Source organism: Labeo rohita, chromosome 6 (genome assembly GCF_022985175.1).
Source record: "Labeo rohita strain BAU-BD-2019 chromosome 6, IGBB_LRoh.1.0, whole genome shotgun sequence".
NCBI classification, from domain to species: Eukaryota; Metazoa; Chordata; class Actinopteri; order Cypriniformes; family Cyprinidae; genus Labeo; species Labeo rohita.
In genome coordinates, this window is record NC_066874.1 from 35,092,486 (window position 1) to 35,110,695 (window position 18,210).

The 18,210-nt window shown below is 35.6% G+C and overlaps 1 protein-coding gene across 1 annotated transcript in view; it reads left to right on the forward strand.

Moving 5' to 3' along the window:
• LOC127166355 (neurexophilin-2) overlaps window positions 1-18,065 on the forward strand; it is a 59,548-nt gene extending 41,483 nt beyond the window's left edge. The window contains exon 2 of the mRNA XM_051111551.1: window positions 14,570-18,065. Coding sequence (XP_050967508.1) covers window positions 14,570-15,400 — 831 coding nt within the window. The 3' untranslated portion in view covers window positions 15,401-18,065. The remainder of the gene's footprint in view (window positions 1-14,569) is intronic.
• Window positions 18,066-18,210: the final 145 nt, after the last annotated feature.

Genomic DNA, 18,210 nt, shown 5'->3' on the forward strand with positions numbered 1-18,210 from the left:
CTCCTCTTGTCATTCTGCTTTAAATTAACAATTGTGTATTTATACGGAGCCATTTTTCATGCTGAGACTCACATCATGTGATTGTCCAATAATTATTGACCGTGTTTTAAAGGTCAGCTGCAAACAGGGTCAAAGTTGAACTTTGAGCATCACGTTTCAACGCTTGTGCAACTCGGCACAGGCTTGCATTCAGACGCAGTTGCAATAAATATGATTTCTATGACAGATATTGATTTTATTGGTAACAGTTTGTCTTGGAACTTGAGTTGATTATTTGATGATTATTTAAAGGTAAAAATGCACATTTATGAGAACAAACATCATGTAAAAGCTCATTTGTGATCTTGATGGTAGCAGAGTTTCATCTCCTGCTCGTTGTTCATCAGTGGTGCGTCTGTTAATGATGGACCTCGGCCAGAGGGGTGAAAGTCAAGGCGTGTGGAGACGCGGCGGTGGTCTGTGCTGGTCTGCGGTGGTCTGGTGGTTGAGCGGGTCATCACTGAACAGGTGTAGGTCAGAGAGACGGTGAGATCTGCTGCTGAACCGCTGTCTCACACACACACATAATGAGATAATGGAGCTGAAGGTTTGACTCCTGTGTCTCGTGCAGTGAAGCGTAGAGAGAGTGTGTGTGTGTGTGTGTGTGTGTGTGTGTGTGTGATCCTGCATCTTATTTTCACACATTAGTTCAGCTGAATGACACTCTTGTAAATATAAAACATTTGACTGATGAAGTTCAGTCACAGTTTGTCTTTACCGCAGGAATACTGGTGTAATTATCCACCTTATTTTTAATGCAACAGCCATTTGTAACTTAAATGTGTCAAATTTCCATTGTCAGTGATTTCCAGTATGAAAACAATCTGTTGAAAACAAGCTGCTTGATAGTACAAACTGGTAGTTAACTACAACTAAAACCAAAGCTGGGAATAATGCATTACAAATAACGCGGGTTACGTAATCGGCATACTTTTTTAAAGTAACTAGTAAAGTAACGCATTATTTTTTATTTACAAAAAAATATCTGAGTTACTTTTTTAATGAAGTAACGCCAGTTACTTTTTTGTTGACTGACATGTGTTGAGAGAAATCGGGAGAAAGGACAGAGGTGTTGTGTACGCTGTGAAACAGAGAAATGAAGACTCAGAATGTGATGTAAACCTGCAATAATTAAATGTTAAATAACACAAATATCCTTTATGTATTTAATCCCATTTTATTAACCAATGTATTTGCTGCTCACCTTTGATGATCTAAATCAACCATACTAATAAGCAAGAATTACTTCAGATTAACTAACGTTTGTGCTTCATTAGTTTATTGCGGAAGAGTGTTAAACTTTGTTTTCCTGCGTTCTTTGTATAGACATGAATTTACTTTTCCTTCAGCCTGAGGCGTATTCATTTTACTTTTTGATGTGAAAGAGCTTTTACATTTGCCAAAATAGAACGTTTTATATTAAAAACAAACAAGCACTGGCCAGATTTAAAAAGTAACACAAAAGTAATGTAACGCATTGCTTTCCATAAAAAGTAACTAAGTATTGTAATTAGTTACTTTTTTAGGGAGTAACACAATATTGTAATGTTACTTTCCCTCACACTGACTAAAGCTTTTTTTTTTAACTAATTCAAAATGTTTTTATTATAGTCATCAACACACTGATTTGTAGCGCAAATTTTCACCATTTTCTGCACATATATTCACATATTGCAGCTAATGAATCGAAAGTCTTGCACATTTACAGAAAATAGCTGCAAAATAAGTTGTTGGATATTGTAATAGATTTTTAATAGTATTTCATCTCATACTATCTTTAATATTTGTATGCATTATATGCAACTCGGTTTAATGATAGTGAAGTTTTAATATGAATTATTATTAAGAATATTTTTCTGTAGCTTTTGAAGTTGTTGAGATGTATAAGGGTTATGTGTGTGTATTTTATTTTAGTATCTGCTGCACTCTTAAACATAAAGGTGCTTCACGATGCCATAGAAGAACCTTTTTTGTCTAAATGGTTCCATAAAGAACCTTTAATATCTGAAGAAGGTGCCTCAGATTATAAAAAAGAGGTGGTTCTTTAAAAAACCTTTGACTGAATGGTTCTTTGTGGAACCAAAAATGGTTCTTCTATGGCATCGCTGCGACCTTTTAAAGCACCTTTATTTTTAAGAGTGTATTTCAGCTGTTGTTTATTTTTGTAGTTACTGCATTTCTCTTTATTGTACAGCACTTTGATTACAGTTGCTGGCAGCCATTGACTTCCACAGTAATTAAAAAATGCTATAGAAGTCAATGGGGACTAACTGTTTGGTTACAGACATTCTTAAGAATATCTTATTTTGTGCTCAGCAGAAGAAAGAAGTTCATACAGGTTTTGTAAAAGCTAAATGATGGCAGGATTTAGATTTTTAACAATATAGAGCTGGAGGACACATGAAGATGCTCTTGATGGACTTTTTCTGGATCTGTTTCTCTTAGAGATGAATGTTGATTGTTCTCCTGATTCGATCAGCTTGACTGAGTTGATTCTGTGTGTAGAAAGCAGCAGTTTTGACAGGATCTTTACACAGTTAGTGTGATTAAAGCAGCGTTCGCGGCTGTTTGTCTCTTTATCCTCCTGTTATGACAAGAGCTGCAACCAGCGCGTCTGCTTTTAATGAGATTCTTCACTTTCAGAGTCAATAATCAGAAAGCGCTTTACACCTGAACTCATTTGCCACACACACACACACACACACACCTCTCGCAGCGATAGTGACCCGTATGTGAGCGATCTGTCATCATTTACTCACACTAAACTCACAGCGTTTGAGCTTCTATCTCAACACAACATCAGGAGACGATCAGCAGCGAACAGAAAACGTTCTCACAGTGTTTATTTATGCTGTATAAAATTTTAGATAAAACAGTCTTAATGTTTATAGAATGTTCTTAGAACTTTGTTAATATTTGAAATACATTCTCATGATGTTGAGAGAAAACATTCTTAGATCAACATTCTCAACATGTCCTTTTTTTGTATTTGATGAAGGTTCTAGAAATGTTCTTGTAACCTATAAATGTTACAATCACAACAAGGAAACTGGACATTCAAATAATGTTACAATGTGTTAAGAAATGTTTTTAACCTTTGAATAATATTTGAATGAAACATTTAGAAACAGTGTTTTCCCACAGTGTTTTAAATGACCTAAATTTGTGACCTGACCAGCAGCTTACAATCAAATCAGTGACTGTTGAGCTTCATAACATTTCAGAGGATTTTAAATATATTGCATGATGTTTTTGGTCATTTTTGAAGCATGATGTGGAGCGGAGCAGCTTGAACATTCTCCTGAGCACTGACTAAATGATGAGCGAATCTCCATTCCTGGCTGAACTCTTCCTTCAACTTTCTCTTTCTTTCACTAATAAGATCATCTTCTTCTTCTGTTGTGGTAATTCAGTCTCTCACTTTCTTTTCCTCCACGTTTTATTTCCGTGTTATCAGTCTCGGCTCCATTTCTCTCGTCTCTGATACTTTATAACTCACTCGCTCTCTTTCCATGATAATCCAGCTCTCTCTCTCCCTCTCTCTCTCTCTCTCTCTCCAGTGGTTTATCTCTTTTCCTCTGGGCTGTATTTCTCGTCTCATAATTAAATGTCATTTTCATTTTAAAGGAAAAGAAGGCAAAAGTTTCTTATGAGATTATTGTCAAAATATAGAGTTCTCAAACTATTTCTCTGTCAGTGGAACCGAGAGGAAGCGTTAAATGTGAGAACTGTGGTGCTGCAAACACTGTCTAGGTGAATGAAGACTCACCGCTGTCCTGAATAAATGATTGAATGAAGTTGGGAATCATTATGATTTTCAGTGTTTTTAGACATCTCTTCTGCTCACCAGTGCTGCATTGATTTGTTAAGAAAAATACAGTAAAAATTGTGAAATAATATTAGAATTTAAAATGTCTGTTTTCTATGTGAATATCTGTTAAAGTGTAATTTATTTTTGTGATGCGCAGCTGAATTTTCAGCATCATTACTCCAGTCTTCAGTGTCACATGATCCTTCAGAAATCATTCTAATATGCTGATTTGCTGCTCAACAAACATTTATGATTATTAGCAATGTTGAAAAGTTGTACTGGCTAATTCCATCTATTTCTGTGGAAACTGGGATGTTTTACCTTTCAAAAGTTTAGGGTAAATAAGATTTTAAAAAACAATATTTTTATTCATCAAGGCTGCATTAACTTGATCAAATGTGACAGTAAAGACATTTGTTACAAAAGATTTCTATTTCAAATAAATGCTGTTCTTTTGAACGTTCTAATCCTGAAAAATAACAGGTATCACGGTTTACACAGAAATATTGTGCAGCACAACTGTTTTCAACATTGATAATAATCAGAAATGTTTGTTGAGTAGCAAATTTTAACAGATATTTACATAGAAAACAGCTATTTTATATTGTAATAATATTTCGACTTATTCGACAAATTTCAAAAATCTTTTGAAAGGTAGAATATCTTTATTAATGAATAAGCAATGAATGAGCAGGTCCAGGTCACATTTCTTCACAAAATGTAAATGAAAAAAGAAATAATATTTTGCACAAAGAAAATGAAGCCTGTTTTTGAACAATTAGTTTTTACATAAATTATTATCACTGTAATTAATCAGATTTTTTACATGTTTTTAATTATCAATGCTCAATACTGTAATATCTCGCAAGGCCATGTCTAAGTCACATTTCTAGCCAATGTTTTTTTTTTTTTACACCAATTAGCTTTAACTCATCTGTTATCACTGCTGTATTAAATTATTTTTTTACTGTATAAATTATAAAATATTTTTTATATAACTGGATTAATCTCACAAAAGAATGTCCAGGTCAGAAATAACATTTTGTAGAAAGAGAATGAAGCCCATTTGTGACCCTGGAGCACAAAACCAGTCATAAGTATCACAGGTATATTTGTAGCAATAGTCAAAAATACATCGTATGGGTCAAAATGATCAATTTTTCTTTTATGCCGAAAATCATTAGGATATTAAGTAAAGATCATGTTCCATGAAGATATTTTCTAAATTTCCTACCGTAAATATATCAAAACGTCATTTTTGATTAGTAGTATGTATTGCTAAGAACTTCATTTGGACAACTTTAAAGGCAAATTTTCTCAATATTTTTATTTTGATTTTTTTGCACCCTCAGATTCCAGATTTTCAAATAGTTGTATCTCAGACAAATATTGTCCTGTCCTAACAAACCATACATCAATAGAAAGCTTATTTATTTCCAGAAATTGACCATTATGACTGGTTTTGTGGTCCAGGGTCACATTTTTTGCATGATTCAGTTTTTTTTTTTTTGTTTTTTTGCACAATTATGTCACATTCTTTACCCACATTTTTCTGATCCATGTGCTTTCTTAAGATTTGTTTCCTGAGCAGCAGATTTTAACACCTATTCATACAGCTATTTTTCATTGTAGTAATATTTGACAATTTTACTGTATTTTTGATCAAATAAATGCAGCCTTGGTGAGCAGAAGAGACTTATTCGGCAGAAACATTTAAAAAATCTTTTGAAAGGTAGAGCATCTTTATTAATGGCTATTTACATTGGTGCATACAGTATGTGTGCATGTGATCACTGAGCTGAAGAGTTCAGAATGTGTGTGTGTGACAGAGGATCAATGCATCAGCGTCTGAGGTAGAAACAAATTGATTGTGTGAAATAAAACTCCAATTAGAGGCGGGAAGCGCCGAGAGGCCGTGTGAGGCGCGAGCGGGCCGCACTCGAGCTCCATGAGCCCTGTGGGACGGCGAGCGTGGGTGCGGCCGCCGCCGCCGCCGGACTCTCCGGTAGCGAAGCGAGTGATGAAGAGTCGGCTTAATTGCGGCGGGTTCCTAAAGCCGCGGCGGTCTGATCCGACGCCTCATTTCCGGCTCCGCTGGCGCTTCCACCCCCTCATAAAGACTTTCTTAAGATGCTTTTTGCGCATAGTGTCTCAAATGAAGTTAGCGATTATTAATGGCCCTGGAACTGCGCAGCAGCCTCTCCTTCTGCTCGCGCTGCACCAATAAAGCCATTTCCCTCCACCGCTCGCGATCTCAAGCCACCGTAATCAAATTTTCTTTATATTAAATTCCCCGAGACATACATATGTATACACAGTTCGTCTAGCTGGATTACTCCATCTTCCCTTCGACTCGACGGGTTATTATTCCTCCTCGGCGAAGAGATGGCGCATAAAGAAGAAGGAAAGCGTGAGAGTGTTATACATCAGGAGAAATGCTGTATTTTGGTGCCAGCTGTTGTAATCGACAGCAGCTTTCCATTTGATATTGCTGTCTACAGACTTGTAAATGTATCACTCAAATTGAAATGCTGCTAACAACCTCCTTCAGCGTTATGAACTCGCGCCCGGTTCTTATCTGTCCTACAAACTGCTTTCAGGGCTGCGTTTTCTCGTCCTGCGTGAAATTCTGCTTTTTTAATATCGTGCATAATTGGGTGAAGCTCACCATGGCTTGCCCGCAAAGAAACAAAGAAAATGAAGCCTGTTTTTGCACAGTTGCAATGGTTTTTTTTTGCAGAACAATGTCACATTTTCACATAAACTCTTATTACTTTAATGCATCAGAATTTTTTTTTTGTTTTTTATCATCAATGCTGATTCTCTCTACTGTAATAAATTATTATTATTTTTATTTAATATTAATAATTTGGTGAATTTTGCAATGGCATGTCCAAGTCACAGTTCTGCCCAAAAAGAAATAGTATTTAATTTTATTTTATTTCAAAATAATGTCCAGTTTTTCATAGAAATTATCATTACTTTAATTGATATGAATTTCTGTTAATAATTGGGTGAATCTCACAACTATGTCCAGATCAGAAATAATATTTTGTATTATTATTATTATTAATAATAATAATAATAATAATTTGGTGAATCTTGCAATGGCATGTCCAAGTCACAAATATTCCCAAAAAGAAATCATATTTTATCATGTATGCATGTATGTATGTATTTATTTATTTATTTTGCAAAATAATGTCCAGTTTTTCACATAAATTATCATTACTTTAATTCATCTGAATTTTTATTAATATTTGGGTGAATCTCACAAGCATGTCCAGATCAGAAATATCCCATTTTTGCATGATTCAGATTTATTTATTTATTTTGCGAAACAATATCACATTCTTCATCCAAATTTTCTAAAGATGTACAATCTTTACTTTTTTTGTTAGTTTGTTTTTTTGTTTTTTGGTCCATGTCCAATCTTATAGAATTTATTATAATGCATAACTGTGTAAATCTTGCTAATTTCTAACTGATCTAAATGGAGGAAAACTTATAATAGTAATTTGCAAAAAGAGAATGAACACCCTTTTTGCATGATTCAGATTTTACATTTGGGTTTTTTTTTTTTTATCAGTTTATTTTTATTATGTAAGTCAGCATAAATTTAAAGCAGTGTTACAGCCCATGAGGTAGAAATACTTAAGAATTTAAATAGCATTTTTTTTTCACATTAGAATTCTGGAGGGGATAATTATTATTTTGTCATGAAAATAAACTTACAGTGCAAAAAAAAAGTCATAAAGTCCTAAAACAGGCCTCATTGTATTTTGCACCAGAAAACTTTAGAATACGGTTCCATTTGTTATGAACATAGACTAACAATGAACAATACTTCTAAAGCATTTATTAATCTCAGCTGATGTTAAACTAGTACATTATTAGAAACAAAAGTTGTATTTTTCAACATTAGTAAGTGGACCTGAGCTAATGTGAATTTTTAGTTAGTAATACAACTGTTCATTGTTAGTTCACATTAACAAAGATGAATAAATCCTGTAGCAAATGCATTGCTTATTGCATTAACTAAAGGGAGTGTAAGTGTTACCAAGATATCTTATTTCTTTCCTTGAGAGCAAAATATGTTCCTGACAGCAGTTTTCTGGACTGTTGTGGTCTTAGTTTTTTGGTCATTTTGATCCAGACATGAAGACATTTCACCCAGAGAAGTCCAGCCTCTGAGTGAAATTTTTGAAGGTTTTGAGTGTGTTTTAGCACCGACTCGACTCGGCGGTGCTGTGCTGGCGTGTGAAGCGCTGGTCGATGATAATGCTGACAGTGAAGAGTGAGGAAGAACTGAACGTCCTGCTCTTATTTCAGAGCCAAACTCCTTAAACTCCAGCCTCGCGCATTTCATCACTTCTTCAGCGGGAGGAACAGCTGTGGACGCGTCCCGGGACGGAGGATCTGTGCTGAGCTGGCCAAACATGAAGGGCACGAGCGAGTTAACCTCATTATGACTGAATCCACGGCTCACATCCCATGAACCATTACACTGGAAACCAAAAATAACATTTACAGTCCTTACCACCTCCATTTCCATTGTTAAAGTAATAATTCACCCAGAAAATGATGTCGTGTCAGTACTTAGGTTTGTATGTTCTGTGTGAATGAGTGCTGCGGTTTGATCGCAGTGTTTAGGCATCTGCGTCTCCATACATGAGAGACAATCATAATATTATTTTTGAGAAATCAAAATATTTTTCATCCATGTTTTCATTTAAACAGTTCTGTTGTGTTGCATCTTATTTGAGAACAAAATAAATAAATATGCAATACTTTGTTGTAAAATAATTGTATTTCTGGTGACATTATGAAAGACTGATTAAATTGGTAGTTTTATTCATTCACTTTATTAGATGACATTTGTATTATAAAGTTGTATTGAATAAGTAAACTGTGAATGCAAAAAAAAAGCAAAATGGAAAACACAGAATTTAAGGAAAAATCAAACTGATTTCTACTTTGTAGAGTTTATGTATGAACGTTCATTCTGAAGATCTGACAAGCATTGCCTTCCACATTAATGCTAAATGAATATTATGATAAACATCAATATAGTATGTTATGAAAAAAATATTGTGATCATATTTTGCCAATATCTTCTAGCACTGTAGCAGTCGTCTATATGACCGACACTGCTGTAAAAAAATCTGTAGAAAATAAATAAATAAATAAAAAATAGGGCACAATGTACTGTATTAAAACAAATGAATGTTCCAGATTTTTAATGTTCCAGATGCATTGTATTTCAGCTCTTCCGAGGTCATATGAAGCTTTATGTGAGAAAAAGATACATATTTGCTGCTGATTTGCTGAAAATCGTCAAATCTGTTTGGTGCACACACACACAAAGCTTTTAAAGATCAAATGAAAGGAATTTCTAGGAGTTTGTCTTGTGCATGTTTTGGACCCCTAACCAAACGTGAATGTAAAAAGATAGATTTGTGATTTGCAAATCTATGTTTTGGGCTCATATGCTGTATGGACTGAATTTATGTTACTTTTATTCTGCTTTTTGGAGGAAAGCAAGTCACTATCTAGGTTCTGATGCATCTTCTGTGTTTCTTAAAGTACAATCACAATTATATGAAAGTCAGTCAATGATGAAACAGTTATTATATTACAATATTGTTGGCTCTTTGATGAATTGTTTTGTTTCTCTTTAGTAAGTCGTTAAATCATCTGCTAAATCCGCAAATGTAGTATAAGAAATTATACAAGAAAAATACATGCAGTGACCAACATAGACGTCATTTCCACACTAAAACAAGAACATTAATATTAATACCGTTATAAAATTGTTACCAGGTATGTATGCCATCAATAATGAGGGAAAAAATGTAATCTGTTAATTAAATTTTTCAAATGTTTTATAAAGTTGTGCTGGTTTAAGTTCTCTGAGGAAATGATTTTACTCTGCAAAGACATTTCCAACCGAGTCAACCTTGAATCTATTTTAGAGCTTTTATCTAAAGCAAACTCTAAAATCCTGATACAAGTTTTTAATTTGCTCATTTATAAAGTTTTGACTTGCAAGAAAAAATAATGATGTTAAAATCTCAATCAACCAGTAAGTGGTTTGTCTTTACTCCCTGTTTAACTGCATCTGTGTACATTATACCATGAGGATCTGATTCTTTATCCCTGTTAAAGAAACAGCTGCAGTGTTTTTGTGTCTGTGAAGTGACTGACAGTTTCTTTAAGACCCTGTGATCAGGATCTGAAGTTTCCTCACATTCAGTGTCACGCTCGTGTTTTAAAGCTCATATTTAATCTTGTGCGGCACGAACTTGCAATCCATTATCCGTGGCGTGAAATCAGCATTGATCGGCGTTCGACTCGGTCGACGCTCCCGTACCGATACGTGAGTGTGAGGGTGACCCGAGAGCGTCTGTCATAGAGGTCAAAGGTCAGAGAGGGTGAGGTGGGCCGAGCAGATGGTGTCTGCGGCAGTGCTGATGCAGCGAGACGTGCGGATGATGAGCATATGCTGACCCGCGTCACTCAAAATACTGTGTGAATGTGGAAATTACAGTATATGAGCTTCAAAATAGCACTTTTATTGATTGAAATGGAAGGATTTACACTAACATTCAAAAGTTTGGGGTTATTTACTGCAGTTATTCAGTCCGTATGTTACCTTGATTTTCTGTATTTATTGGTCGAGCTCAATAATCTGCATTAAGCTGTGCCGAAAGTCGCAGTTCCTGCACTGAAGTGAGAAACGACTGTTTAAACACACTTCCAGTCATCGTCCGCTCGATACGCATCCGTCATCAGCTCTTTTTTTAATCTGTGCTGTCAGTGATCGATATCCCCTCACTTATTCAGCTTTAATCAATCGCTGTGATCGGTTCGATCCCGCAGCTAAATTAATTTACTGATTGAATACATTAGCAGTCGCATTGATGAATGTCGTTACAAACGGCGACACGCGTTTGCGTTCGGCTGCTGGAGATTGATGAGCGCACGTATGGACGTTTGTGTCTCCGGAGCCCATCCGGATGGAAATAAGATGAAGCCGTAATGAAGACGAGAGCGGATCGTGTGCGATGGGATGTTTATTCAGAGGTGTACGACCGCTCCGCTGCTCTTTTGACCCGATCGCTGAAGCTGTTCATTAAAGTCTTCATTTCAAAGTCTTCATCCTCAAATCTCATTCACATATGCACATATACAGATTCGCCGTATTTCACTACAAAACACAAGAGCGCCACGTTGAAAATGTGCATGCTGGATCCTTTAAATGAGAAGTATGGACGCATACAAACGTAGAATTGCAAGATATGAACTGAAATTCAGTCTGACAAGTCAGAATTGCGAGGAAAAAAAGTCAGAATTGTGAGCAAAAAATCTGAATTGCAAGAAAAAAGACAGAATTGTAAGAAAAAAAAGAATTGCAGGGAAAAAGACAGAATTGTATGAAGAATGTAAGAATTGTGAGCAGAAAATCAGAATTGCAAGAAAAAAAGACAGAATTGTATGAAAAATGTAAGAATTGTGAGCAAAAAATCAGAATTGCAAGAAAATAAGTCAGAATTGTGAAAGAAAAAAAAGTCAGAATTGTGAGGGAAAAAGTCAGTACTGTAAGAATTGTGAGCAAAAAAACAAGAATTGCAAAGGAAAAAGTCAGAAATGTGAGGAAAAAAATAAGGATTGCAGGAAAAATGTCAGAATTGTGAGCAAAAAAAAATCTAAATTGCAAGAAAATAAGTCAGAATTGTGAAAGAAAAAAAGTCATTGTGAGCAAAAACAAGAATTGCAAGGAAAAAAAGGCAGAATTGTGAGAAAAAATCTGATTTGCAAGAAAAAAAGGAAAAAAAAGAATTATGAGGAAAAATGTCTGAATTGCAAGATAACTCAGAATTGCGTGAAAACGCTCAAAATTGCAAGAAAAAAACGAATTGTGAGATATAAACTCAGAATTGCGAGAAAAAAGAGAATTGCAAAATATAAACTCAGAAGTCACATGAAAAAATTGAGATGTAAACTCAGAATGATAAGAAAAAGGTCAGAATTGCGAGATAACAGAATTGTGAGAAACAAATGGCAAAATATAAATGCAAAATCACAAGAAAAAAAGAATTGCAAGAAAAAGTTTAAATTGCAAGATAATTAACATTTTTTAAAAAAAAAACAGAATTGTGAGATAACTGGGAATCATAAGAAAAAATCTAAATTGCAAGATAAAAAGTCACACTTACTGCTTTTTTTTAATTCCATATGAGTGTGTGTGTGTGTGTGTGTGTGTGTGTACTTGTTTTTGCTACATTGTGGGGACCAAATGTCCCCACAAGGATAGTAAAACCTGATATTTTTGACCGGCCTGCGGTCCCCACAATGTTAAAAAATGATTAAAAATAGTAAATGATGTTTATCTGAAAGTGTAACGATGCAAACATGTTTTCTGTGAGGGCTAGGTTTAGGGTTAGGGTTGGGTTAGGGGATAGACAATATCGTTTGGTCAGTATAAAAACTATAGAAGTCTATGGAAAGTCCCCACAATTCACAAAAACAAACATGCGTGTGTGTGTGTGTGTGCGTGTGCATGGTTTTCTTGACATGTTCTGTATTGTTTTCTAGTATCTGATGAGTGTATATGAGAACAGAACATTATCAGACAGTGTAAGCAGCAGAAGCGTCTCTGTTTCCAGTCAATCAGTCTTTATTAATATTCTCACACTCAGCGGATTAAAGACGAGCAGCAAACGGAGCAGAAGTGACATGAGAACAGATCTGCAGCTCACTTCTCTGTGTAAATAGAGCAGCCACAACAACATGAACTGAGCTGCAAAAATAGAAATGTCCCGGAGAGATGAGCGTATGAATTATGAACGTCGTTCTAGAATGATTCCGTCTCCGCAGAACATTCTGGATGCGTGTGGCCGTTATCGATGGCGTGCTGCGTGTTCACTCTGATAACAGTAAATGTGCTTTTCTTCAGTCATTGGTAATCATTTCTTCACTCTAACAGTACATGTGCAAAATCCAATTGTGTTTTGGCTCTTTAATTATTCTGTGTTTCTGTCTTCAGCAATTAATACCCAATCCATCAGGACTGAACACATCGCAGAATCAATGCATTGCTGATTTATTATTGATTCATGCTTTTTCAGAAGATTACATTATTATATGTTGTGTGTGTTATTTGGACAAATGTTTATGTGGGACTGTAGCACATGGTTCGATTTTATATGCGAGGAAACGTTCGGATGCTGGAAATGTCTCTGTGTGACAGATGACTGAAAAACAGCACAGAACACTGTATCCCACAATGCACTGCACGAAACCTGACCTCTATTTCCAGTGTGACAAGTGAAGTGGACGTAATGTTAGCTGTGATCTCTTTTTCGACTCTGTATGTTTGGACTGTCGTGATTTAAGACGTTTACACAGTGTTTATACTAAGCAAAGTACTCACTAAATTAAACATGTGACGTCAGTGTAGCATACTGTACTACTGTTTGACATCATCATCATTTCATATAATGCATGCTTTTTTAGGGCTTTTTTTTTTTTTTTTTACACAGAACACAGTGTGCACTGCACAGGATCTGAGAGATTTCTTTCAAAATGCTAATTATAATTTATTTCATTAAAAATCAATTGAATCCGAATTAATGGTCATCTTTATCATATTTCTTAGTCAAATGTTTGTCATTTAAGAGTGTTTCAAAATGCTTTAAATGTTTAAATATTATATTTTAAATGTAATAAGTATCTTTGTGATTTCAAAATGTGTAAAATATTTTATATTGTTTAAATAGAACAAAATACTATGTTTAAATATAATTCAATATATTTATAATTATTGTTTTATTTTAAAGTATTATATTTAAATGTCTATAAACTATAAATCTAATTATCTTGAATTACAGTCATGATGATATGATGATTATTATATTTCTAATTTCTTATTTCAAATTTAAATCTTTGTGTTGGTCATTTTTATTGGTTAGACTTTTTAAAAAATATTAATTATATCTAAATGTTGACATTTTATGTCAGTTTATTAATGAAATTAGTATTAATTTCAAAAGAAGTGAATTAGTCATGATCTCTTTCTTACTTAACTATTTCAAAGTCAAATGTTTGTTTTTGACTTTTTAAAAAATATTCAATCATTATATTTAAAATATAGAGATGGTTAAATGAAATTAAATAGTTTATTATTATTTTTTCAATTTGTTATATTTAAATGTTTAACTATTTATCTAAATTTATCTGATTCTGAATTAGTCCAAAAATACAGTCCTAATTAAATCAAATGTTTGTGTTTCTTATTTTTTAAAATCCATCAAGTATCACAGGTATATTTGTAGCAATAGCCAAAAATACATTGTATGAGTCAAAATGATAGATTTTTCTTTTATGCCAAAAATCATTAGGATATTAAGTAAAGATCATGTTCCGTAAAGATTTTTTGTAAATTTCTGACCGTAAATATATCAAAACTTCATTTTTGATTAGTAATATGCATTGCTAAGAACTTCATCTGAACAACTTTAAAGGTGATTTTCTCAATATTTTGATTTTTTTGCACCCTCAGATTCCAGATTTTCAAATAGTTGTATCTCGACCAAATATTGTCCTGTCCTAACAAACCATACATCAATGGAAATTTCAAAAATTGAACTGGTTTTGTGGTCAAAGGTCACAAATTCTGACGTCTCCATGTGTGTGTGTGTGTGTGTGTCTCCGCAGGTGCACGGTTTGGAGAAACAGGTGGGCAAATCTCTGGATTACCTGGAGCAGGGACCGTCCGGCACAGTCCTCAAGAGCCTCCCGTATGGAGTTCCGGCAGGAGGAGGAGGAGGAGGAGGAGCGGCTCCTTCAGGAGGCGTCAAACCTCCGTACCAGACGTCCAGGATATTCTCCACGATGGACCACACGCCCATGAAGCCCAAACCGCCCACCTTCGGCATCCAGAACCCGTACGAATGGCTGCGAAACCAGTCGCAGCTCCTGGACCAAACGGGCTACCGTCCCAAACGCAAACCCTCCCTGAAAACCTCCATGAAGACTAAGAAGATCTTCGGCTGGGGCGACTTCTACTTCAACGTCAAGACGCTCAAGTTCAGCCTGCTGGTGACGGGCAAGATCGTGGACCACGTCAACGGGACGTTCACCGTCTATTTCCGCCACAACTCCTCCAGCCTGGGGAACGTGTCGGTGAGCATCGTCCCGCCGTCCAAAGTGGTGGAGTTCGAGGTTCTCCAGCAGCAGAACCCGCTTCACCCGGAGATCCAGTTCCACCAGCCGCACCAGTCCACCATCGACCCCAAAGACATCAAAACCTTCAACTGCCGCGTCGAGTACGAGAAGACGGACCGCTCCAAGAAGCCCAAACCCTGCCTGTACGACCCGTCCCAGACCTGCTTCACCGAAAACACCCAGTCGCACTCGTCCTGGCTCTGCGCCAAACCCTTCAAAGTCATCTGCATCTTCATCTCCTTCTTCAGCATCGACTACAAGCTGGTGCAGAAGGTCTGTCCGGACTACAACTTTCAGAGCGAACATCCGTATTTCGGATGAAGCTCGCGACGTGCTGACGTGTGGCTGGGACTTCACGAGGCGTTTTCCATCCACCTTTTCTTTGTATATAGAAAGAACCGCCCTGATCCCTGCTCTTAATCTTGAGTTATTTCTTGCTTTCGTCCGTTTTCGTCCGTCGACTGTTAGACCAACAGGGAACGTGTCGTTTTTCTACCGATCCCGCGTACGTATTTCAGAACGGAAACTGACGCAGAGACGAAAACCAGCGCTTGGTTTCTTCAGATCCTTCACTGGCGTCTAATGACAAACCTGTTAACGGTCTGATCAGGGTTTCACTGACTAATAAATGAGGCCGCTAGTTAAAGTCAACATGCCATCAGACTTGGATGATGATGATGATGATGAAAATATAGAGTTTCAATAACAGATGGATGAAAAATATTGATTTTTGATGGCAGTCGTGAAGGAAGGTGATGAAGACAAACATTTATTTTCTTTAGAATGAGCGATGAGTCAACCAGGAACATTAATTAGTTATGACTTCACGGAAATATGATGATGAACAAAATCTTGGTATTCGTTTGAGAAAATTAGAACATTTTATTGAAGCAGAACCTCTTTTACAGTGTAAAACAAAAGTAGTTGTTTCAACTTCATTTTTTACCCAGCTGACTTACGATTTTTAGTTTAGTCAACTTAAATATTCCAGTCACTTAAATTAACATTAAGCGACTAAAAAATTCAAGTTGACTGAACTAAAAATGTTAAAGAAGTGGGTAACAAATTATATTGAAACTTTTTGAAAGTTTTTTTTTTTTTTTTACAGTGTAAGATTTTTCCCTTAAACTACATTCTTAAAAATAAAGGTTCCTTTTGGTTCCTCAAAGAACATTTTCAAAGTTTCAAATGTTTCAAAGAACATTTTAATGATCTAAAGAAACCTGTATTTTTTTTCCATGGACATTAGATGTTCTTCATGTAATTATCAGCTTTATTTTGAAGAGTAAAGAGCCATTTTTGGTTCCTCAAAGTAGCTTTCAGTGATCAGATCTTAAAAGAACTTTTTGTTTGAGTGTGAAGAACATTATAAAGAACCTGTATTGGTTCCATGGATGTTAATGGAACGGAACCATAATTCTTCGTGGAACTATCAACTTCATTTTAAAGTTGCACACTGAGTCTGAGATTTTTGTATGTGTTTTTGTCATATTCGTCAAAATTCGTCACGCACAGAGCCTCAAGGTGTCAAAACACCTCTCAAAACGTTTGCCACAGATGTGAAAACGCAGAATATTTAAACCAGTCCAAATTTTTTTATGACGGACGAAAGTTTCATAAGAAGTGTGTAAAGGTGATTGCATACTGAGCCGGAAATTTCATTTGCATTGCATGCATTTTTCCCATTTTTGTATTTGTCATCTTTTTTTCTATCAGAAGGCTTACTACAGATGCAAAAACACAGGAAATCGAACCTAATCCAAATTTTTTTGTGACAGACGAAAGTTTCGGAGGCAGTGTGTAAATGTGAGGTTGTATTTATTTTTTTGCAAAAATTTCAGACGAGAATTTCGGACTTAAAGTACCATTTTTGGTTCCTCAAAGAACCTTTCAGTGATCAGATCTTAAAAGAAGCAGCATTTTGTCTTAGTCCGAAGAGCATTTTAATGATCTAAAGAACCGTTTTAGACTATAAAGAGCCTGTATTTGTTCTGTGGATGTTAATGGTTCTTCATGGAACTATCAACTTTATTTTGTCTGAAATGTTCATATTTGTCAAAACAGCTCTCAGAATGTTTGCTACAGATGCGAAACGGAGAAACTTCAAACCAGTCCAATTTTTTTTATGACGGAAGAAAGTTTCAGAGTCAGTGTGTAAAGGTCACTGCATACTGAGTCCGAAATTTTCATATGTATTTGTCTTTTCGTATTTGTCATCCTTTCCTATCAAAAGGCTTGCTACGGATGCAGAAACACAGAAAACTGGACCTAATCAGAATTTTTTTGTGACACGAAAATTTCGGAGGCAGTGTGTAAGCGTGATTGACACAATGTGAGGTTGTATTAATTTTTTTCAGATGAGAACCTTTTTGGTTCCTCAACCTTTCAGTGATCAGTTCTTAAAATAAGAAGCATTTTTCCTTAGTCGGAAGAGCATTTCATTGACCATGGATTCCAATAACGAACCTTTATTTTGAAGAGTGTAGCTCCATGTCCAGATTCATCAGCAGAAGCTCCACAGCTTTCAGGTTAAACAGATTACTTGAGTCATTGTGGGTTTAAAACCAGGTTTAATGTTGAAAACACTGAGCAGGAAAAACCTGCGGGAACTCTGTGTGTGAGAGAATAATAAACAGATCCAAATGAATGTATTTAACAGAATGTTATCCACCCCCGTATGAATTACCTTTATATATGATGAAATTAAAGACATATCTATTTACTCTGAATAAAGCTTGAAGAGACACAGAGACAAATATATGGGTGAGACGCTGACGCAGATGGAATGATTTCCCGTCTCATTCTCCTTTACTTTCCCTGTCTTGTTTTTCAAGTCGAGCACCGAACGGAAGCGTCTTTCTTTATTTTTGGACACCGATCAGTCTGTGAATCCGAGGCCGTCAGAGATATGAGAGGAACGCAGCAGTTCTGTGATTAAAGTATTGCTTGATGACGTGTATAGTATACATGGGGGAAATTGTGTGTAAATAATGTATCACAAATAAATAATTAAATCTAACCTGACTGACCTGCTGTTATTATCATATGATTGATGATGATTCTGCTTTAAGAAAGATTCAAGATTACATTCCGTTCACATGTGCTTACATGACTTCTTACCATGGTAAATT